At 40.3% G+C, this 22762-nt stretch overlaps 1 protein-coding gene across 12 annotated transcripts in view; it reads left to right on the top strand.

Moving 5' to 3' along the window:
* PCDH15 (protocadherin related 15) overlaps positions 1-22762 on the top strand; it is a 721430-nt gene that overhangs the window by 611720 nt on the left and 86948 nt on the right. For all 12 annotated transcript variants that reach the window (XM_035329710.1, XM_035329721.1, XM_035329709.1 and 9 more), the window contains 3 exons: positions 4783-4899; positions 17450-17590; positions 19636-19748. In XM_035329710.1, coding sequence (XP_035185601.1) covers positions 4783-4899; positions 17450-17590; positions 19636-19748 — 371 coding nt within the window. The remainder of the gene's footprint in view (positions 1-4782; positions 4900-17449; positions 17591-19635; positions 19749-22762) is intronic.

The raw sequence follows: 22762 nt of genomic DNA, 5'->3' as shown, positions 1-22762 counted from the left end.
AATCTATTATTGTCTCTGAAGCCCATTTAAGTTTACAAGTTAATTTCATGCTGGGACTGCTGTACTGCAGATACTGTTTTTGCACGGTTGTCCTGTGTTGCCCTCCCACGTCGGCAGCCTCCACCTGTCAGGGATCACCTTCTTTGGTTCATAACTGCTAGTGACTGTCTTAATGGTTTTTAAATTACGTATTGATTTGCTTCTTAATGCCTTTCCTCCCCCATGCTTGTTTCTCCTCATTGGCATTCCTAGATGTATATCGTAGTTCACCAACATTTTTGTTCATCATTCTCATATTATTTGCGGGCTGGTCAGTATTAGTTTCCTCAAGCCCTTTTGATAAATAACAGCCCTTCAAATCTTGTGAATGGGATGTGTCTTGTTCAGAGTGTGAGGAAGTTGGTCAGCAAGTGGCATCACGCAGGAGCTGAGGGAGGCATCAGAATTAATAAATTAATTTTCATCAAGAAATCTCATGATACATCTTCATTTGATTGTGAGACCACGACTGTGGATTCTCTGAAATGACAGTATTTGAGCATACCTCCCATATTGTGCTTCCTTGTTGCTTTAGATTCTTACACGTGCAAGGGAGAGGAGTAAGGGCTTGTGCTGTCCTGCGTTTTGTTCTGCCCAGTGCGAGCAATGTGAAAAAAAGGGAAACAAGTGTGGTGCGTGATGAGGAACTGTGGTAGGAAGAGAGCTTTGGGTTGGTATGTTTTGACTCTGACCCTGTTGTGTAAACAAAGACATGCAAAAATACAATAAATCTTCAGCTAGATGAGCAGTGACATAAAGGCAATTTTGTACTTCTATAGAAATATGTGGCTGCTATTACCTTACTGTCAAAATACACAGCCAAGTATTTCAAAGCGAGGTACGCAGAGAATCCATTACCTGCGTTTCCCATTTGCCGTTCTGTGTGTGTTTGATAGTTAATAGCAGCCTGGATTTATACGGATGAAGCAGTGGACTGTGAAAGGTTGGAAGACACCACGGTTTGGCCATGAGGGTGTGTGCAGGATTATGCCATAGTTTTTAAGAGGTAATTCCATGAAGTGGCAGTAAAAAGTAGTGTAAGATTGCCATCCGACTCCTAAACTGTGGTTATTGATTGCATCCATAAGCCACATACATGTCGGTGCAAAGCCATTTTTGTGGTGTTTCAGCAGAAGCCTTCAGATATAGACTCATCTTCAATTATGTAGCAGTGCAGGAGCATGCCACTCCATGTCCTTGGTCTCCAGTGATGACAAGGCTCGGTACTTTTTCTAAAATGTTGTATTTTTGCCCCAAATCCCTCTCATCAAAGCTTGAAAACTGAATCTCTGCGTGCATCTGGGGAGTCCTCCATGCTGACCACTTCTCAATGTGAAGTCTGGCGTGGTGCAGAAAAACAATCTGGGAGGACTGATGGCAGGAGCACAGGGGGATCGTGCCTGTGATCTGGAGCTGTTTTTGAAAATAAAAATAAAAATGTGAAGTTTGGTTTCTTTCTATACTCTAACAGAATTAGTTGTAGACTATTCCATCCTCAGTGTTGGTGCTTTTTAGTTGGTTTTAGGTGGCGCAATAGTTTCTCTTTTTGACCTTTCTCATGCCCTTCAGTACCTGTAATATGTGAAGAGAATTGATACCACTTGAAGGAGACGAAAATATGAGGAGGAAATGAATTTCCCCAACACGCCTGTAACAAAACTGCTTCTTCCTGCATGGGAAATAGCCCAGAAGGATGGTCTTTCTCCTCCTGCCACTGAACAAAGACTTCTACTAGAATAAAGAAAGCATTGCAACCAATAAAGCACTTCCCATGCCAACTGCGAGTTCCACATGTATGCCTTCTGCCTGCAGAAGTTCTCTTTCTGCTTCTGGCAGTTATTTGTCAGAGGCATTGTGATGTGCATATGAGACTTGATCACCTGTCTGTAATGTCAGTCTTGCTCTCTCTGAAGTGTATTTATTGCAGCTCTGTGATGGGAAGACATAATTCTTATGAGGAACTTTCATTGTGATAAAGGCGAGAACATACAAGTTTGAATTCTGCTGTAAAAACAGGTAGCTGCTTTAGGGGTTGGGAAGAGATGAGCCAGGAAGAAAAGCACGTGGAGCTGCTCTGTTTGGGTATGGCTGAAGGATTCGGTGTCTGGTTGCTTGGCTGGGGTAAGGTTTATGAGGCACAATCATGCATAAAGCTCCACTCAGAGGAGAAATAAGTTAGGACAGGAAGCCTTCTGCTTTTCTGCTTTGTGCTACACTTTGTATTCATGTATATTTTGTGTTGATCCATGTATCTTGAAAAATAGGTGTAGGAATTAGAATGACTTGGTCATTTTGTAGAGCAGAGCATGCAGTGTATCATCTTTCAATAGGATTAGGCTTTCCAATACTGTATGTTGCAGACTGTATGGTGCTCAGGTGCAGAGGACAACAAAAACATCACATGGTGATTTCCCCAGATTCCCCCAGAATGAGCAAGCAGCAGAGTGTGATCTGCTGCTGTTGTGCCAAGGAAGAAACAGTAGACGTGGCTGTGGCTGTGCAGGTGCAGAGAGAGACATTTTTTTAAAAAAGGCTGAGCTATTCCAGAAAATGCTAAGTCATTGTAAGTACCATCCCAGTTGTTGGTTCAGCTGGGGTCTTCATGCGGAAGGACAGAACCTGTCTTCTCTGTGACAGTGTGGTCTGTAAAAGGTTGTACCTCTCACTGAATAACCGGAGGGCCTACAAAACAAAACACTTCCAAGTACTGGGATTTATGCAGCGGTAGTGCCTGTGCACGCAGCATTGTATGACACTCAGACAATACTCGAGATTGTTTTTTATATGCCACCTTTTGCTGCTGGTTTTCTGTACACAGAGCTACTTGGTGTCTGCTTCAGATGAGTAAACTCTGCATCTTTTCTTTGAGGTAGAATGGGTTGTGAATGGAGCCTGACGGGGAGATTGCTGTGTGATGTTGGCTTTGCCACTGCGCGGCACTGCTCTGGAGTGGAGTTTCAAGGAACAAAGCAGAACAAAGGATGGCTTATTTTACAAGCACGGTGTCGCTTTGAAGAGTCCAGGGGAGCAAAATTGTTTATGTAAATTATTCCTTGGTTTTACATTCTTAATTGAAGTAAATTATCTTCTTGCAAACAGGTCAAGAATTTGAAAGAAAAAGATTCAATGCCTGTAATTCCATACAGAAATGCTAATCTGTCTGAATGTGAATGTTTTTCCAAATTCTATTCTTTTGAGTGCACTCCTAGTTTGAATTGCCTAGTTGTCGCTTTTTATTTTAATTTGATGGTCCAATTGTCTCTTTGAAAAACTGAAAATCAGTGAAAATGCATTTCCAATGCATTGAAGGCTTGAATTGCAGACCTTTCAGCAGAACATAACTCATTAATTTTTCAGGTCTGTATTACATGGGTTTGTAACAGTGATTTCTTCATAGATGTTTATTACCTCTGATGAGATATATATGAAAGTTTTAAATGTTAATGTAGCGCACAGGCCAGCATCAGCATGTAGCATTTGCAGCATGAAGATCTGTAACAACAGGTAGAAGCATCTGTGCGTAAATACTGAGTAGCTGTGTTTGTGTGGGTAGCCCAGCAGGTGGGTGGCACCTGTGTTCTGCTTTAAGGCAGGGGAAGAAGTCTCTTTTTCCTTTGTGGATCAGTAAAGTCATTCCTCTATGCTGAAGGCTTATCGTGCCTCTTACTTGTTTCTCTGTAGCAGGGAAAACCAAAATCTGCTATCCGTCTGTGCAACACTGGACGTAGTAGTATGCAAAAATGAATAAATCTGTTCTAAAAAGAATTCATGCTAGGAAGGTGGCTCTACAGAAGAAACATTACAAGAATAAACATTGTGATTTCAAGATGTGCCTTTAATTTTTTATTTTTAAAGAACACGCGTATTTTCTGGGGTCACTGTGAGAGAACATTGGCAAAAATGAATTCCTGACAACTTAGGGTGGGAACAATGAATGAGTTTCTGGAACAGCCAGTGGTGGTGGCTGAGTTTCTAAATTTCCATAGCCCCCGATGCGTGGGGTGAACATGTCGGTGAGAGCAGCATGTATCTCTGCTCGCATCTACCTTGGTGCAAGCCTGCGCAGCGCGTGCGGGCTGCAGGTCCCCCAGTCCCACCCAGCCTGGTGTTTGGCTGGGGTTCTCTTCCACACATGGATGCACCCATGAATGTATGCACACACACAGCTGCATGCACGTCTACAGGTGCCAACGTACACTTAGGTGCATGCACACGTGTTATTGTGACAATGGCACTGGGCTTAACTCAGGCCTTTGAAGCTGGTTTCTGACAGCATACGCATCTGTCTGCAGAACAGCATACTGGGCTCTTGTGAAGTGTTGATATTAATCTGATGTTATGTTTTCCCCTCATTTATTGCATATTAGAGGTAACACACTGTCAAGCAGCAGCAAGCTCATTCATTTTAGAACATTAGGAAAGCCGCGTTGTGGCCCACTGCTTGAGAAACAGCTGTCATGGAAATCTCTGCTTTGTTTACTTGTGAGACTGTGTGCTTTTCTGCAGAATTCCATTCTGTTGGTCTGTCTCATATGAATATGTTGTTTTGAAACTTTGGCATCTTCCCCTTCTGTGCTAGTTTTGTTTGGTGGTAATGGAATTGAGAGCCAAGAGGGACTCTGAATGGCAAATAGGTTTCCTAATTAAGAGGGAGTGATTGGGTAGAATTTGAAAGATCGATTGTGAATGTGTCTATACTTTTGTTTAAACTTCAGCACTAAACTCTTAATTATGTTTTTGCAGGATATGAACGATTACTCGCCGGTATTTAGCAAAAAGCTCTACAGGGGAATGGTTGCTCCTGATGCAGTCAAGGGCACCGTTATCACTACTGTTTCAGCTGAGGATCAAGATCCTCCGGTAAGCAAAAAGGTTTTATTAATGCTCTGCACCCAAGAGGGAGACACCTTTAACCCTCATAAGCGACCTAACTCTCTCAACAACAAAGGTGATTATTATGAGTTTCACAGAGCAGTAACTCATACATTTTTTGTCAGCCTTTTTGTAAAACGATGGTTTCTGAAGCTGGCACATCAGTGATACAGCTCCATTCTGAGAGGAAGAAGTTTGAAAACCACTTCATTCAACTTCCCAGTGTCAGATGAATTACAGGAATAGGAAAGAAGGGATATCATGGCTGTCTTTTGTACAGTTGTGCAGCTTAACAGGGAAACAAAATACAGCTTTTTAAGATTGTTACCTTCTTGATTTGCAGTCATTGTGCATTCCTAGTCTGAGACATTATAGGGTCATGGGGAACTGCACAGCCCACCAGCTGGCCTTATTGGATATGTAGTATTGGAACAGACTGGTGTTGTTTTGGGGATAAAGTTTATTTTTGCCACTGACTTTTATCACTGTTCCCTAGTGAAGCACTTGATTGACAGAACTGAACACATATTTTTGACTTGTTAGCTATTCTGAAGGGTAATATCAATTTTTCTAATCAGAGGTTGATGAACATTGGTGACCAGATGATACACTGAGGACAATAAAAGCCCAAGATGTTCTGCCAGCCAGGTTTAATTTTTAATTGTTAGTGTTTGGCATATTAAGGAGAGTAATCCTCAGGGAGAAGTGTTCAGAGTGAATGTGCCATGCACATTAAAAGATGGCAGTGCTTTGACACAAATCAACTGTAGCTTAGCTAAATATGTTTCATAGTACTTTATTTACCACTCAAGGACAGAAATGCTGAAGCAGTGTTTCTGTAAGGACAGTCCTGCTCTCCCTTTGTAAGTCCTAACACAAAGGTAAGTAAATGCACTGTATGTGATGTCTATCAGCTGCATACTACTGAACCTGGAGATATTAAAGTAGTTACTATTTCCTGAAGATCTGGGCTATTGTTTGTCTAAAATACATATAAGAATGTGATATCAACATGTAGGTCACAAATAGCAATTGTTATCAATAGTTTTACAGTGTACTTGAGAAATGCAGCAGCAGAGGACATACACATTATTTCAGCAGTAGACAAATTGTGAGCTGTGTCTTAAAGGGCAAGTGTTGAGCAATTTCCAGGGTAATATTAAGAGAAGGAAGCATTAATTTCTCCATGGAAGTAGTCTTCCAGGCCATGACGCTGCTGTGAAGGTAACAAACCTCAGCACCCATGAAGATCATGGACATGCATGATGAAGCTGGGGTTTTGAGGATCTTAGTTTTGCTTTAGGCACTGCACTTGCACCCACATCACCCAGTTCCATTTTGGATTGTAACCTTTATGCGTAAGTGAAGGGAAGTTTCTCTAGTAGCCTTGTAGAAATATACAGAGTAGAAATTCCCACTCTAGCTATTCAGAGTTTAGTAAGTGTTCATATTTTTGTGGCTTGTGTATACTCTTGCTGCACCTTTTGCTCCCTTTTTGCTCTGTGGAACTACAGTACTTTTGTCTGATTTTTTTTTCACTGTTCCTTGGGGATCTCCAAGCCAAGGTCTCCACCATCATCTTAGTCATTGTTTAAAACTGAAACTTGAAGTGAAAATTAGAGTTGATGGCTCAGATTTTATTTGCTGGGAAATAATTTTAAATTGATATAAGATAATATCCTGTAACTATGTGATCTAAATTAAGCTTTGATTCTACTTTCTGAATGTTTTTTTACTGGCATGTTCCATATATGTCTTATTCTTCCATATATTTGGTGCAGAGTGGCATTAGAAGCCAGCAGGGTTTATGCTTACACTATAGCACAAAGGTATTACCTTATTTTGCCAACATTTCTTCCTGAATATGCACTCTGTTACCGTAGTACTACCATCAAATTAGTAAGCTTTGCCTTCATAAATATGTGTCTGAATTGCATTCAGCATTTCAGGGAGTTCAGTGGATGAGTGTTAGCTGGAGAAAATTCTCTGTTGCTTTCCTTAGGAATGAGTTGGAAACCAGGCAGGTAGGAAACTCCATTTTCATTAAAGAGCTTTCATCCTCAGCAGTTAGCAGCAAATAATTCAACAGGAGACACTGCCCATATCATAAGTGGAGCTGCTTTAGAGTGATCTGCCAGTGGAGAGGGGGGAAAACTTGCTTTTCATGACTGTTGAAAGTACAATTTTTTTTTATTTTTTATTTTTTGATAGTCAAAATCAGCCAGTGCTAAAGTTCTAAATCCATCAGTAACACTTCTATAGACCTGGCTCTGCCTGTAGCATCAGTATGCATTTGTCCTGGCAGGTTATCTCACTGACCTTTGAGAAAAGCATGCAGAAAAGGATGCTAAGGATCAGTGAAATAGGACGAAAATCAGAATTTCTCTTTCTTGGAATTAGTGGAAATTTCAACACAAATGAGTTATTGGGATATATATTATAAAATATATATTATAAAAATGTATTTTTATATATTCATTGCTCCTAGAGTTTTTAACTTGATTTTTTATGCAGATTTTATTTAATATTATCTGTTGCCTTACAGTAAGATTATTTTCGTCTTAATGAAGTGTTTGCCAATTCTGATATAATCTTCATTTTGTGATTCCCTAGGTTAATGTGTCTAAACTTTAAAGAATAAGATATTACTAAAACAGTTGATGAAACAAAACAGTCTCTAACTGATTAATAATGTATTTGCAACCTTTCTTAGTTCTGTGGAATCTGCATTTTATAATGCAAAGTTATGTCACTTTCTCATCTAAAAAACAAACAACACAAAAAATAATAATCCTAGTAGCCCATAAAACTGTCAACAGATTTTTTACTTAGAATTATGTTTAGCCCCTTATCCTTCTGCAGTCTCTCCATTTCTAACATTTCTATCTCTGTCAGATGGACAGATAAATGTAGAAACTGATCATGAGTAAGCTTCCCCGCTCTTACAGTGGGTAATAATGGCCATCCTTAGGTAGCATGAGAATGGGAGAATATAAAACCAGACTAAAGCACTTAATGCCTCCCAAATTCCTTTCTTGTGATTTCCTCACATATTTGTATGGATTTATTTCTTTTCTGATTTTGAGTGTTTTGTATTTGAAAGATGTGAGGATTGCTTGTATTTCTGTAGGGAAATTGATGCACGTACATGAGAGAAATCAAAATCACTGAATGCTGGATCCTGCTTATTACCATTATAATAGGCACAAATGGAGGTAGCAATGTGAAGATTCTGAAGTCTTCAAAATCAACGGTTGCATTGAAATTGTGTCATTTTCTTAACTGAAGCATACAAACCTGATCCCTGTAGCATTAAGCCAGCAGTAGAATGCAAGTGTTGTTAATAAGATTGGTTTGGTCACAACAAACATCGATTTCTGATTACTACTACTAAGTGCTCATTTAATACAAAAATCACCTGTGCTAGATTCAAATGTTCCCAAGCAGAAACCTCATTATGTTTTCATTTTAACCTTTGGATTTCAAAGTGATCAAAGAACTCTTGGCCTGAAGGCATGAGAGATCTCTGATAGTTTTTCCTTCAGTGCCCTAGTGAAATGTCAATTAAAACGTAGAAACCAGTGCTTTTCTCTAAAGGACAGAATAGGATTTGAAGGGTTTTCTTGAGCAAATGCCAGTTTCAGTTCTAACCATTTTCTCCTTTCTTTCCTTTTCCAGTTTGAGTTCCCTTTGTGTGTCTGTGTGGCAACTGAGAATATAAACTATTTTTAAGAAGTTACTTTTCATGCTTGCATTAAAAACCCTTAATCTGATTTACCACTCTGGTCATTGAAATCTGGTACGTTTGGTTTCACATACATTTCAGGAAGCATGTTAGATCAACTTATCCCTTTGTTTGCTGGAATGATCCAGAGTATATTTTTCTCCAGTTTTAAACAGTTTATGGTATGTGATCTTTCAAGGTACTTCATACATCCTATTGTTGCCCACACTGTGTTTCCCAGACCACCTTTCCTCTAATTCTTGACACGTGTACAGGTAAAGGGTAACAAAATGCATAAAGCAACAAAAGCAGGCCAAGGGAGGCATAGGGAGTTGTGGTAGTAGAGCAGAGCCCTGGTGGCATGACTGCTGAGGGGAAGCTTGAATACATCTTCATTTCTTTCTAAATAACTGGTAAACCTTACTAAAATACAAATCTTGAACATTAAAACACTTTTAGACCACTTGCAGGAAGCTGTCCTCTTTGTGTGGGGGCTAACTGTGAAGAAGCAGATGGGGGAAGCGTAAACAGGTGTAAATAGGGTTGGGGGGGGTGACACCTCTGTGTCAGGACAGAGCAGACAGTTGCATGCAGGATTTCCCTCGTGTGTCATCTTGAGCTTTCCTTCCAGAATGGTTGTCCATCTGGAACTAAAGGACTAAGTAAGAGACACGATTTTCCCACTGTTAAACTGTGTTCTTTGTTCCTGTAAGAACTCCATTGACTATTAGAATTTAATTTCCCAACCGAATCCTGTTTTGAAAACAGTGATCTGACCAAAGGATGAAGTCAAAAGCGAATAACGGTGCAAGCAGGTGTCTTGTGAGGTCCATAACTATTTGCGTGGCTGGAAAACACAGACATCTCTACTGGATGTGCCAAATAAATGCTTCATGCAACTAAAGTAGATATGATAATATCCTACAGAAAAAAAAAATATATATATATCTGTAAAATAGGGAATGAAAATAAAACCAAGATCTGAGACCACCAGTGGGGGGGGGGGAGCATGGAGTTACAAGTTACAGGCATAGCTGAGCATAAAAAAGCATAAAAGAGAAGTAAGAGTCTAAGGCTGCAAGGTAATAAAGAAAATTCCATCAATGGAGACAGAAAGGAGTGAGTCCTTGTACAGATGCTAATCAGACATTTGCTTTGGGGCATGTTAGTGTGGACTAAGGGGTGGTGAGAGAGAAGGATGCCCAGTTACTGGAGTTTCTGAGACAGCTCCTCACGCTTAGCCACAATTATATTTAATCAAATGTAAAATTTTGAACTAGCATCTGTATGCCCTGCTTTGCTTTAGATAACACAAATGTACACAGCTTTGGTTTCACCCAGAGTTGTTTTCCAATCTTTTTAGTGAGAGATACCTGCAGACCACAAGGCTTAGATGAAGCTGGTGTCTGACTCTCTCATCAACACTTATGAATTTTATCAGCACAGTCTTTAGTATCCGAGCTAGCAAACATCTGTTCTTTGGGCAGGTAGATGACATTTTATAGCTGGTGAGATCTGAAGTGTACATCAGGGCTGTAACAGATGCATACAGCCCTCTATCCTACGTTGCTCGATGCTATCAGATGCTGGAGAGTCCTCAGGACTGCTTTCAGTTCCCCTGTTTGTAATAATACTTCTGCTCTCAGTGCTCAGTCTGAGAGCTTAGCTCTCAAGGAATGATGAGTGGCCAGCACAAGACACAGCTTCTTAAAATGCTTCAGGGGTAGCAGCCAAAAATGTGTGGAATTGGTGTCTAGACAACGCTTGGGCCATCTGGGTGAGTCACGCTTGGCAGCTGAACAGAGGCAGGGCTGAAACTGCTTTTAAACAGCCTCCCTCTTACTTCTATTCCTTCCTTCCACGTTGAGTTTTGATGTGACTTAAACCAAAAATAAATGCTAAGCCATGCTGTACATCGTCACAGGGTATCTTCGTTTCCCATGCACACTAATGAATAGTTTGACTTAAAATGGCATGGGGCGATCTGTTCAGGAGCAAGAGAGGGGAAAGTAGAAAGGACTTGGCTCTGTGGAGTGACAGCAGAGCGGTGGCTTGCCTTGAAACTTTAGGGGTTAAACCTGATTGAGTGAGAAGGTTTTGGTGGTGAGAAAGGTCTTTAAAGCTGTTTTATTTCCAGTTATGTACCAAAGGTTTTTTAAGGAGATAATTGCACGTGGAGGGATTTGAATGTTGGTTGCATTAAGCTTGTCCTTTCTGTTTGTCAAAGGCACTACATCCTGTACAGATGGCCGTGCACGTACCAAAGTTAGCTATTCAAGGACAACCGAGATCATCCCTGGGGAGAAAAAGAAGAGTTTTATTCATTGTGATTAGTTTATGCTTTATTGAAGTGATATGGTGATGAAAGACGCCAGATGATTATAATCATTTTCTCAAGGAGCCTAACTCTCCAAATATTGCAAAAGGAGAGCAGCTTGAGCTATGTGATAGGTGCTTGGTTTAATTATCAGGAGGTGAATATTTCCAGGACTGATATATCACGAGGTCCATGCTTTTCCTGTATAGGCCTTTTTTAGCTGGACCATCACTGTAAAAGCTGGAATATCTCTTTCATGGGCAATTCCCCTGCATATTCTGATTTTGTTGATTTTAAATGTCAATAGAAACAGATGCAGAATGCTAATTTTAATGACCAGTCAGCTTCCAGAGCTCCAGAACATCCAGTTTAATGGTTTATCCAGTCTCTTTGACTTTGGATAGACTCTATCCAGTCTAGCACCTTGTAAAGTTTGTGATCAGTGGAGCTATTTTGTCAGATGGAGAGTGTCAGATGGAGATGGTCCTTATTGTTTTACAGCACCCACTGAAAGTGCGATGCTAACAGATATTAGAGGTTTAACAGATACTTAGAGATAAAATTAGAGATAAAAACATTTTCACATAAAACATAATTAGAGATAAAAACATTTAAGTCCAGGGCTTGATCTTTTATAAACTATTACTGTTGAATATCATAGTGTCTGCTGGAGATTAGCATAAGGGAAACATGCTGCAAAATCAGTAAGCTCTTAAAGGAATTTTATCTTGTGGCTTTAAAAGTTTATACTCTTTTTTGTGTTCAGCTTGTTATTAATTCAGAATTTCCAGAATTAATCCAGACTTGCAGACTCTTCCATTGAGTTATATACTAAAGAATAAAATAATTCAAATTTTAGAGCTTATATAAAATTATAAAATGGTAATGACTGGTAAATGAGAGAGTAAATACGTGTGAGTGCACTGTTAACAATCCATAGTTGGTAGGAGACCCACCTAAGTCAATTGCTTGCCTTGTGGACTGACCCGTCTTTCATGGTAACTGTCCTGTGTTGGTTTGTTACAAAGAACCCTTGCAGCCATCTGTACATTTTGTCTTTAGCATCACTTTCCAGTTTTTTACACAGAACTAACTTTACAAAATTTGCCTTAGTGAACTCTCTCTGTTGAAATCTCTGAATGGAAATGGAGACCATTTATTTAACCTTACTTGCTTCACATTTTATCTACAGCAGCTGTAGAAGTTTTCTGACTTCAGTCAGAAAGTGGCGTTGAGTACAAAGGGACTCGATGAATAAGCCTGCCTTTATTTTTTATACTAGCATTCCATCCTAGTACATGGGGTAAAATCCCAGCCATTTACACAGATGCACATCTGGGATCTTCATGAGTAGAGTGCAGGTGGAAGTTAAATGCTCTTTTTTCCTCAGTTTTCTGGGTTCTATCTTTCTGGTTTGTATCTCGGTTACCCTTTTGCATAGTGGGAGTAAGGATTCCTACCTTCCTTTTGAACTACTTTCAGAAATATAAGTGAAAACATACAGAAGACGTTACTGTTACCATACTCGTGCCATTTCCATGGCTCTACTGCATTACAATTCCTCTGCAACCTCTCTGTGCCTGTTGAGAGTTATCGTGGTAGTGCACATGGGCACTCTGCATGGCCTCTTTGTCCAGGATCTCCACATGCAGCCTGATCATCTAATGTAAATGCTGGGGATGTTTTCATGCCATACCCATGGAGTTTCCCCAGAGAAAATGGAAACTTGAGGAATTATGCAGCAATAATATCATAATTGGAGCTGGATGAGTTTGATATTAGTCTTGGACTTTTAGGATAAAAGTTCAAGAGAATGAGTGTGGCTCCTGCCAGTTGAAATCCTTTCTTTATGGTTTATTTGAGAGTATAATTTATTTGGCAATATAATCTTATATTTGAGTTTTGCTGTAGACATAGGAATGCATCTAAATTAATTTTAAAAAGAAACGAAAGATGATTAATACTTGAGATAATTGAAACTTGCTTCTAAATGGATTTCCCTGGAAAATTTCTCATGAGATTTTTCTAATTACATTGGTGCCAAAATACAGTAAATAAAAAATAAATCCCCATTTTGTTATTTTCAGAAATGACAGGAGAAAAGTGTACTTGATAGTTGTATCAGGAGCAATAACCTGATGAGATTTTTCTTTATTTAATAACAAATTACCTAGTGTGTGCATGTTTAATGATAATGATAGCTTCTAGTCTTGCAAGCAAATGTGAGGACCATTATTCTGTAGCCAAATAGAGTAGATCTTAGCAGGTAATTTCTTCTTAATTGTAATGGTGAAGAAGAACGTCAGGATGAAAGTTGTATAATCATCTGTTATGCTATGATCTCTGAAATTTCTCAAGTTTTCAAGGATTTTCACATGTATAATGTGCATGGACATGTAAAATACTATTAACAGCTAACATGGTTTTCATAAATTACTCCACGGAACACCAGAGCACCTCTGGCAGACCCAGTTCTGAATTATTAGAGGTGCTAGCCTGCCAGCGGCACAGGAGCGCTGGACTTGCTAATACACCCAACCTGGGCCAGGCTGGATTTCCTTGGAGGGCTCCAAGAGGCAATGGCCTTCAGCACTGCTGCAGTTAGAAACACCCGGAGGAGTGGCAAGGCTCCCTTGAAACTCTCTCTGAGTTTCATCCAGCCCTGTCTCACTTTTCTTTACATGCCAAGTGTTATCTGCCCAGGTTTTTATGGGAAAACAGGCTGAGATGGCCTGGCTGCCTTGCTCTCTGTCTGCCGCTTCTATTACTAGACGAAAGTATTCTTATTGTTTTGACATCAGTACCACTGATACCTCCAATTAAGTTCTTACATGGTATGTATGATTTTTAATGCAAATGAATATTCTTTGTTCAAGTGTCACTTTTCTCATGTTATGGTTTGTTTGCATTTGCATGCAAGGATGGTTTATTTGAATAGTCCTACCGCTCATCAGAAGTTGGCAAAATCTGATGCCGCACTGTACAGCTCTGTAGCATGCATTAGCATGATGTAAATACTTATCCCAGTAACGTTTATAGTTCAGAGCATGTGTTTATGTGTTTTGACTGAGTGTTTCAGTGCTCTTCTGTTGTATCAGCAAAACGTCGGTATTATTTACTGAGTCTGAACCACTTTGCAAATGTTTCTGTTACAGTTTACAAAAGTAACCTCCGTGTTTCCTTACAGTTAGGAGCTGACATGATACAGGGAGTATATTGTCAAGAACAGCAAAGCTCTTTTATACCACAGTATTGAATACAGATGAAAATTACCAATTCTCAGTTAATGAAACTGTTGGCTTTGGATGTTTTGTCTGTCCAAATGCAATGTAAATATCAAAACCAAGTCTGAGGTCCAGACTCAGAGGAGTTTATCAACCCCAGTCATGCCAACAGTAGGACGTGAGTTTTGATGTGCTTCTCTGAATCTACTCATTTTTGTCAAGTGACCCAGGTGTCTACGTGTCCAGGTAACACAGACGGACAAATAGTTATTCAGAAATCAGTGTGCAAAATAAATATATATATATACACACACAACACACACGCACACAAAATAAAAACAAACAAACAAACAAAAAAAACTTCCTTTGCTGTAAACACCTTGTTTGAAGCCTTTTCTTCTGTTTAGCACATAGTTTTTACTCTTAGTGGCTTCCAGTGCTTTAAGAAACTGCTACTTTGTCACCTTTTAATCTTTGAAAACACGCAAATTACTAGTGAAATAATATCAATACTGGTGAAGGGGCACTTGCCCTACTACAGAAAGTAGTCTGTTAAAATTCAGGTGTCTCCCAGCCATCCTCTGTAGCCTGTGGGTGGTGCAGCCCATCTAGGGGGAGGCAGATACAACCCCCCATGAGGTTAGGTGACACCTGTCAGTATCTGCTCCTCTGAAGTTAGATGTGTGCCAGGCACCATCCTGCTGACACCAGAGACGATCCTCCGGGGGTGTGCGGGAACACGGTTGTTGCAGCAGAGCCTGGGGTGCTACGAGGGATCTCTTCTCTGCATCAGCAGCTGGCGATACCGTTGTACCAGTGTTATCATGCCTTTTAGCCACAAAAAACTGCACAACATAATTTGCCTCATCTTACTCACCCCACTGAGCCAAAAACAGTGAAAACAACAAGGATGCATACATACAAAGTAGGTCATTAATAAATTCTGATTTACAGTGTTGGAGTGAAGGAGATATGTTTGTATTGGAGATTAACGGGAATGGCTGCAATGGAAAAATTTTCCTGGTGTAATTGAAAACATGACTCAGAACAGTTTCAGTGCTACAGGAGCGTGAGAGAGGCTGTGGGAGAGATGATCAAGACAGAGATAATGTGGGCAGCACTGCCAGGGAAGGAGGCGTTCTAGGAGCAGAGCATGCAGCCTGAAGGTCAGGAGGTCTCTGCAAGGTTTCCAGGCCCCTTGAAGGGAACCGTGGCACATCATCCCTTGATCTTGGCTCTGCCCTCTGTGCTGACAGGTGTGAGAATCATGGAATGGCTCGGGTTGGAAGGGACCTCAAAGACCATCTGGTTCCAAACCCCTGCCATGGGCAGGGACACCACCCACTAGATCAGGTTGCCCAGGGCCTCATCTAACCTGGTCCTGAACACCTCCAGGAATGGGGCATCCACAGCTTCCCTGGGCAACCAGTGCCAGTGCGTCACCACCCTCTGAGTGAAGAATTTTCTCCTAACCTAAATCTCCCCTCTTAGTTTAAAGCCATTCCCTCTTGTCCTGTCATTATCTGCACAAGCAAAAAGTCACTCTCCATCTTTTTTATAAGCCCCCTTCAGGTATTGAGAAGCTGCAATGAGGATACTCCAGAGCCTTCTCTTCTTCAGCCTGAACACCCCAACTTCCTCAGCCTGCCTTTATAGCACAGGTGCTCCAGCCCTCTGATCCATCCTTGTGCCTTCCTCTGACCTGCTCAAGAAGGGGAAGAGCATGACTGTGGAGATCCCAGGGACAAGATTTGTCAGCTGTTTTGTTTTTTGGGGGGACTTGGTAGGTCACACGGGTCAGCACAGGCTGCCAGAGCTCTCCTGTCTCTCCGATGTGGCAGCCAGCTGCCTCGTAAGCTGTACTTACAGGCATGGTTATTTTGTGTGCTAAAGGTCCTTGGGAGGGTGACAGCTGGAATGAGATCATTGGAAATGTGATGGATACATCAAGAAACTTCATTTTTCAGAATAAGTGTTAATTATTCAGACATCTAGTGTTAAAATAGTTAAATTGGGTAAATAGCCTCCTATTAGCAAACATTGAATTACTGATCTGAAAATCTCATCTATTATACCCTTCTGGCAATGCATCTTCTGATTCCCTTTTTAATTCTGTTATTCTTGAGTGCGTATGGATGCAGACAGTTTGTGAGACACGCACAGATGCACAGGCTGCCTGTGCTTGTTCTTGTCATTAAAAAAGGGGGTTGAATATTTTGTTACAAGGCTACTTAAAATCCATTTGCAAAAGAGGTTTTTCTGTTACCAGTGCTAGGACAAATGCCTTCTCCTTATTTGTTTTCTGATGTTGTGCTTAGAACTAGCAGCATGTCTAATGGTGAGAGGCAGAAGCCCTCTGGAGCCACAGTGTCCCCTCACTTCACAGAAGCATTTCCTCACGACCCTTTCAGGTTCTCCTCACAAACTAGGAGAGCATGGAGGGAATGGTGGTAGTTCCAAAATTGCTGGTGCCGTACTGTTCAGCCACAGAGAGCATGTGTTGGAAGCTGCAGGCCATATAATTGCTGTGCTTTAGCTCTTGGAGGTGAGGATTTGGAAGGGTATTAGTTCTTCAACACTCAGCTTTGGCGAGTCAAGTCAAACCTACGGATATTGCTGTTTGACGTGGACATGAGATGGTCCGTTCAGGCTGTGGCAGGTTTACCCAAGCAACCGGGCACTGTTTGCATTTTGTCTCCTAAAAAAAGGTTAGTGAACGTCACGTAGGCTGGAGTGTGCTATGTTCACAACTGTAGTCCAATTTTTCAGAAATACAACATGTGAATCTTCCCACCTTCAGTAACAAGACTCCAACTTTCAGGAGAAGCTGAATAGTATTTGCATTTTTAGAATATTCAGAGTTTCCTGAGCTAGCAGAGAAGGAGACTTTTAAATTCAGATGTCAAAATACTGTTAAAAAGTATGTTAACCAACCTTAAGTGATGTCCTTCTTCTGTTATTACAAAAATAAATGAATTGTCAAACAGACCACCACTTCTGTCTATATGTATATATCTTCTTCAACCTAAAGTTTCTTTTTTTTTTTAGCTTGCTTCTTTCCAAACCTCTGATAATTTGTCTTAGTGGATCTCTCAGATGTTTCTAAGAAATGTTGTGGGAGGGATGCTCTGTGACAAACCTAGTTCCAAGGAAGGCAAGCTGCAAATTCTTTCTGATGGTCTGCTGAGCGATGTTGCATTTTAAATCTTTACTAACTTAAAGAGGGGAGTAAAAAGAAAATAATATGAAATTTGCTTTATTTCTGACTTCCAGGGCACACCAGCAAGTCGAGTCCGATACAAAGTAGATGTTGTCCAGTTTCCTTACAGTGCCAGCATTTTTGACGTGGAGGAAAGTTCAGGGCGTGTAGTAACCCGAGTAAACCTAAATGAAGAGCCAAGTACTGTGTTTAAGGTAAAACCCCTATGGTTGTGTTTTATCAGTAAAAATGTTACTCGCATTTAGTAGTACTCCTACACGTGTTTCTCTCTTATGCTTTATATTTCATAGAAAGATGTAAAATTCTTATTTTGTTAGTTTCTTCAGTTCCTTAATTTCTTCTTGTTACATGTTTCCTGGCCTTTTTCATTTCAGAAAGATCTCGGATGGATATGATTGCTGCTCTTAGGATGGGGGAAAAAAAAATGGGAAGCAGCTGAAGGAAACCTGCTTTTGGAAGTTAACATTGCTAATGTTTTTGTTTTCAACAGAGCTGTCAGCATAGCAATTTTAGGGGAAAAAAAAAGTAAGAATGGTAATATATCTTGTAAAGAAAGTTACTGCACAGTTTGGGTAGTTGGGGACTTGCGTTCACAAGTGCTGTAATGTAAAAACACTAGCTTTAAGGAGACAAATTACTGTTGTGTTGTCACTGGTACTGAAGAGTCTCAAGCGTAGTTAATCTGGAGTAAGTTATGATTTCAATCAAAATCAAGGTCTCCCTTCTTAAATCCATGAATGGAGGAGGTAATTGAAAATTGAAGCTTGTCAGTAAGCCAAAAAAAAATGTATCTTACAATACATGGAAGTTTATATGTAATTTCCCTCCTTGGAAGCTGCCAACCATGTGTCTTCATTCAGGTGTGTTTTGTTTCTTCTTGCCTTTCAGTTATTTTTTTCTGAATTGAGGGTCAAAGAGAGGTTTATTTTCATACTTTTCAGTTATAAGGAAGTAAAATTGTCCACCATTTTCCACTTTATGAGAGTCATGTCAAGCAGTATGATGAGCTTGAGTAGCATTGAAAAACTATCTCTCTTTTAGGAACTTGGGGCACTGCTAATTTATTTCCAATTTCTAATTAATGTAGTAAAACTCGGGGGGGGGCGGTGGGCAGGAATTATTTCTTCGTTAACCAGAGTGAAGCTTTTCGCAGTAATTACTTTGTGTGGCTGTTTTCTGAGGCTCTGATACATTACATGCTGGTGACAGGCACATGGACGTGGCATGTTTCTACGTGAAAACTGCTCTGTAGTAGGGCAGACCAATGGTAAATTTAGCAGTGCTGCATTTCAGAAGGTATGGATGCTTAGGGAAGGAACAGAGAAAAGAAGACATAAACTTCCTCTGCTATGACTTCAGAAATCAGAGATGTGGGGACTTCCTGAGTTGGTGTTTGCATGCAGATCTCCTGAAATAAGGACAAATGTAGGGAGAGAAAAAACTAGCAAACTGCCCATTAGTCCATCTTCAGTGGGCTGGTCTCTCATCCTTTTGCTTAACTTCATCTGAAAGCTCAAAGCAGGTGAATTTATTTGTTCCAGCAGAGAAGCACAGATAAATAATTAGAGTAAATAATTTGAATAAATAAAGATTAGATATGCAAGAGATTTACAAAGGCTGCTTTTAGTGAAGATCTGGTTTTGCCCATGATTTAGCATCCGGAGGATCTCTTTTCAGAGTTCTTTTGTTGTCAATTGGGGATAGAACATGTTTCTTCCATCGTTGTTTTGATATTGGACCTCAGTTTTAAATATTAATGTCTGTCAGCAGCACAGAGTCTTACCCAGCACTTTTTTTGTCTGTTTTTGGGGGGAGTTGCAGGTATATTTCTGATAATAAGTGCTCCAGTGCTTAAATGTAGAGCTGAACTATACCTTTTAAAAAGTTATAATGGCTTCTGGAGTTTTGGCTAAGGACAGTCTTTGATAAGATGCGAAGGGAATCCCATGAAAAATATAAGTTATATTCTTGAAGCTGCCAGCATTTTTTTGAGATGTATTTGTAGAAGGCTATGGAATTCCGGTTCCATTTTAGTGTGTTTCTGTAAATTTTCTAGCATATGGTTCAACCTGCAGATGGCTGTCACCCTTTTCCTCTGCTTTGTTCTTATACAATGTATGATTTGCAGTGAAAGAAGATCTCATCTGACTTGTTAGACCCTGAAAATACAAAAAGTACTATTGCAAGTCAACATAATGCTCTCACCTCTACTAAAAATGATTTTCTTTACTACTTACAGCTAGTGGTCATTGCATATGATGATGGAGATCCTGTGAAGTCCAGCACCACTACTGTAGAAGTTGCTGTACTGCAGCCTTCAGTAATTCCTCGATTCACGCAGGACGAATACAGGTAAAGCATTTATTCATTCACATAACAACTGTTATTTTTTAAGTTGAAATAAATTCCTCTTTGAATGCCAATCTCATGCATGTTAGTTATGAAAAGACAGTGTGGAAGCACTTCCTCTGCAAATATCTCAACTTCTGTTCCTTCAGTTGTTCGCCTTAACTTGCAGAAGAAAATAAGTCACAAAAATAAGGTTTGAACCAGTGCACCAAAAATGTTATGTGCTTAGAGCTGATAACGTATTTACTGATGTTAACACTTCTTTAGGAAACAGAATTTGATGCTGCTCTAAGGAAAGAGCCAAGGCTCGAGTTCCTCAGAAGCACGACTGTGTGAAATTGCTTGCAGGACTTTTTTGCAGCAGTCCAATTTGACAAAGTCGGGGTAGCAAAATGTTTCAGAGTTGCTTCTTCCTCTTAGCCACTTTTTTTCTGGCAGCCAGCCATTCCCTGATCTTACCAGATAGTGCTGCAATTTTACCATCCTAATAGGTTGTCTCCAACTGAAAAGGTGAGGGCGGTGGGTGAGAACAGTGAGGAGAGATTTGTTATAAATTCTCCTCTTAGAAGCTGTTGAAAATGTCAGTTGTGTGGATAAACAGAAAGTTTTGTGCATTGAAGGTATAGCTGGGATCAACAGGGCTTCAGGTGATTTTCTTCAGTCAGTTTGAGCATGTTTTGGTCCTGTACACCATTCATGTTGGACAAGGGGGGAATTCAGGCTTTAGGCCTTTGACATTGGAAGTGCAGGTGATTATTACTACTACTCAGTCTTGATTTGATAAAAGTTTACACTGATAATTTAAAATAAATGAACCCTATTTTCTTAAAACAAACAAATAAATAATAGTACTTAGGCTGGTGAGTTTGTTAAATTTTGTTTCAGTGAAAATGTTCATAAACAGTTTCTGAAATTTGTATGATGATATGAAATAATGGGATCAGTGTGCACAGCCTCCATGTATCAAGAAGTTATAACCTTGCTGCAACATGTGCTCCTGCATCAAATGTAGCATTATAATCAGTATCAGAATATAAATGGGTTTTGTGCATCTCATTTCAAAGCCGAGTACTGTAGGAAATCAGTAAGCAGAAATAAAACGTAGTGTTACTGGCTTCACAAGACCCTAATGAAAGGTCGTGCTCTGTTCTTTTAAGGGATTTAGACTAAAATTCACCATGTGCATTCTTTTTCCTCACTATTAGAGTATTAGAATTGTGAAGCAATCCCATAAAGATAATGGAAGAGAGAGTATTAGAGCTTTGAAGAAACTGAAAAAGAGCAAAATACTGCCAGTACTGTACTAACTCTGCGTTTAATATTGAAACAGAGCTATGAAATCTGAAAGAATGGTGCAAAATTATAAACTCCGTATCTAATGATAGCACAAAAGATATTTCTTTGCTTTAGGATTTTTAAGAGTATATTCCTGCCACTTCCTGTATTATTTTATTGAATATCTTCAAATGTATGAAGTGTAGTTAGGTAATGTAACAAAAGGTAGACCTTTAAATAAAAGTGTTTCCACTTCTTTCTGTAATTTTAGTTACCATGTGAGTGCCTGCATTTCTGCCATCTGAACAATATTTAAAGCTTTTCTGTAATAGTTAGCCTTCTGTGTTACTGTGTTCATGAAAAACACAAACAGGTCCTACGTGTGTAGCTGTGAAAAAAATGCTCTGAGATAAAGATTTGAGTCAGTTGTGGGTATTAAAAATCCAAACACTGCACCAGTGTTCAAGTGTCTCACAATATCGATAGCTGTTAATGTGCAACAGGCTCAGCATCTTCTACAGTAAGTGGATTACTGCTCGCTGCTTTAACAGAAACCTGTGCTGAAGGCAGCCGGATGGCAGGAAAAGTAGCAATAGGCTTCATCACATTTTTCTGAACACTGCGTAGTCCAGAGCTCAGTTTTGGTTATTGGCTTGCTTTCTGTCAGAAGCAGCAGCAGGGTACAGAGCAGGTGGCTGCGTGGAGTGACAGAGCACTGCCGTGTCTCAGCTGTGCTGCTGGGAGCCGCTTCTGCCCCGAGCCTTCCCTCTCCCTGCCTGGAAGCAGCGTCTGGGATTGTCATAAGCCGCAGGAACCTGTGCAGGCAGGGCATTCCGAGGGAGTGCCCAAAAATCTGGCTAAATTGGTCCAGCAACGGGCAGAACCTCATCCACAGGGTAACTTTTGTTGGGTGATGTTTGCCGCGCATGGGCTGTAACAGTGGTGTCAGCATCAGGAAAGCATTGTAAATCTTTAAAGGAGACTCTCCTACAGTATTTCTTGTAGCTTTTTGCTTGTGAAGTAAAATCATATTTATAAAAGAAGGCAAGTAGGAGAAAATATCTGGAACTGATAGCCAGCATTGTGCTAATGATAGATATTAACTGTGAGGAGAGGGAAGGAGGAAAAGGTGGAAAGCTGCAGGGTACAGTATGATGTCCTGCTACACAATTCAGGAAGTATGGAGCAAGTTAATGAGGAGAGGGAGAAAAGGAAGAAACCTTTCATTTAGGATTGAGAAAGCTAGTCCAGTAGATGTGTTTAACAAGAGGGCATGAAATATGATGCAGAGGCCTTTCCAAGACATTCCAGGTTTGGGGTAAACTACAAAAGCTAATTCACCCAGCCTCATGATCCAGCCTGCAGCAGCTAAAGAGACTCTTCACTACTAGGTGCACACTTAGTAATGCAATTTGTTGACTTTTATAACTTTCTTCTATAACTTTCTAATGTGACCTTCACCCTTAAGGAGCTTGTTCTCGAATATTATTACCTAGTGATAAATTTTACCTAAAGCAGTGTGGCGTGCTCCAGGATGTCCATTGATTTGGGGAGGCTACAAAGTAGCTGCAGTGTTAGACCAGTGGGGCAGAGTCCAGCATGTGAGCACAGCCCTAGGAATACTCAGAGCATGGCAGGGTCCCTCTGCAGTGTAGAAGAGTTACCTTGCAGCTCACACTGTAACCAGCAAAGTGGCTTTGCTTGCACAATTGTGGGGAGAGACCCAAAACTGCAGGAGTGCA

This window comes from Oxyura jamaicensis, chromosome 6, assembly GCF_011077185.1.
Source record: "Oxyura jamaicensis isolate SHBP4307 breed ruddy duck chromosome 6, BPBGC_Ojam_1.0, whole genome shotgun sequence".
Taxonomy (NCBI): Eukaryota; Metazoa; Chordata; class Aves; order Anseriformes; family Anatidae; genus Oxyura; species Oxyura jamaicensis.
The sequence above is the reverse complement of the archived record's forward strand: the minus strand, read 5'-3'. Positions and strand labels throughout refer to the sequence as shown.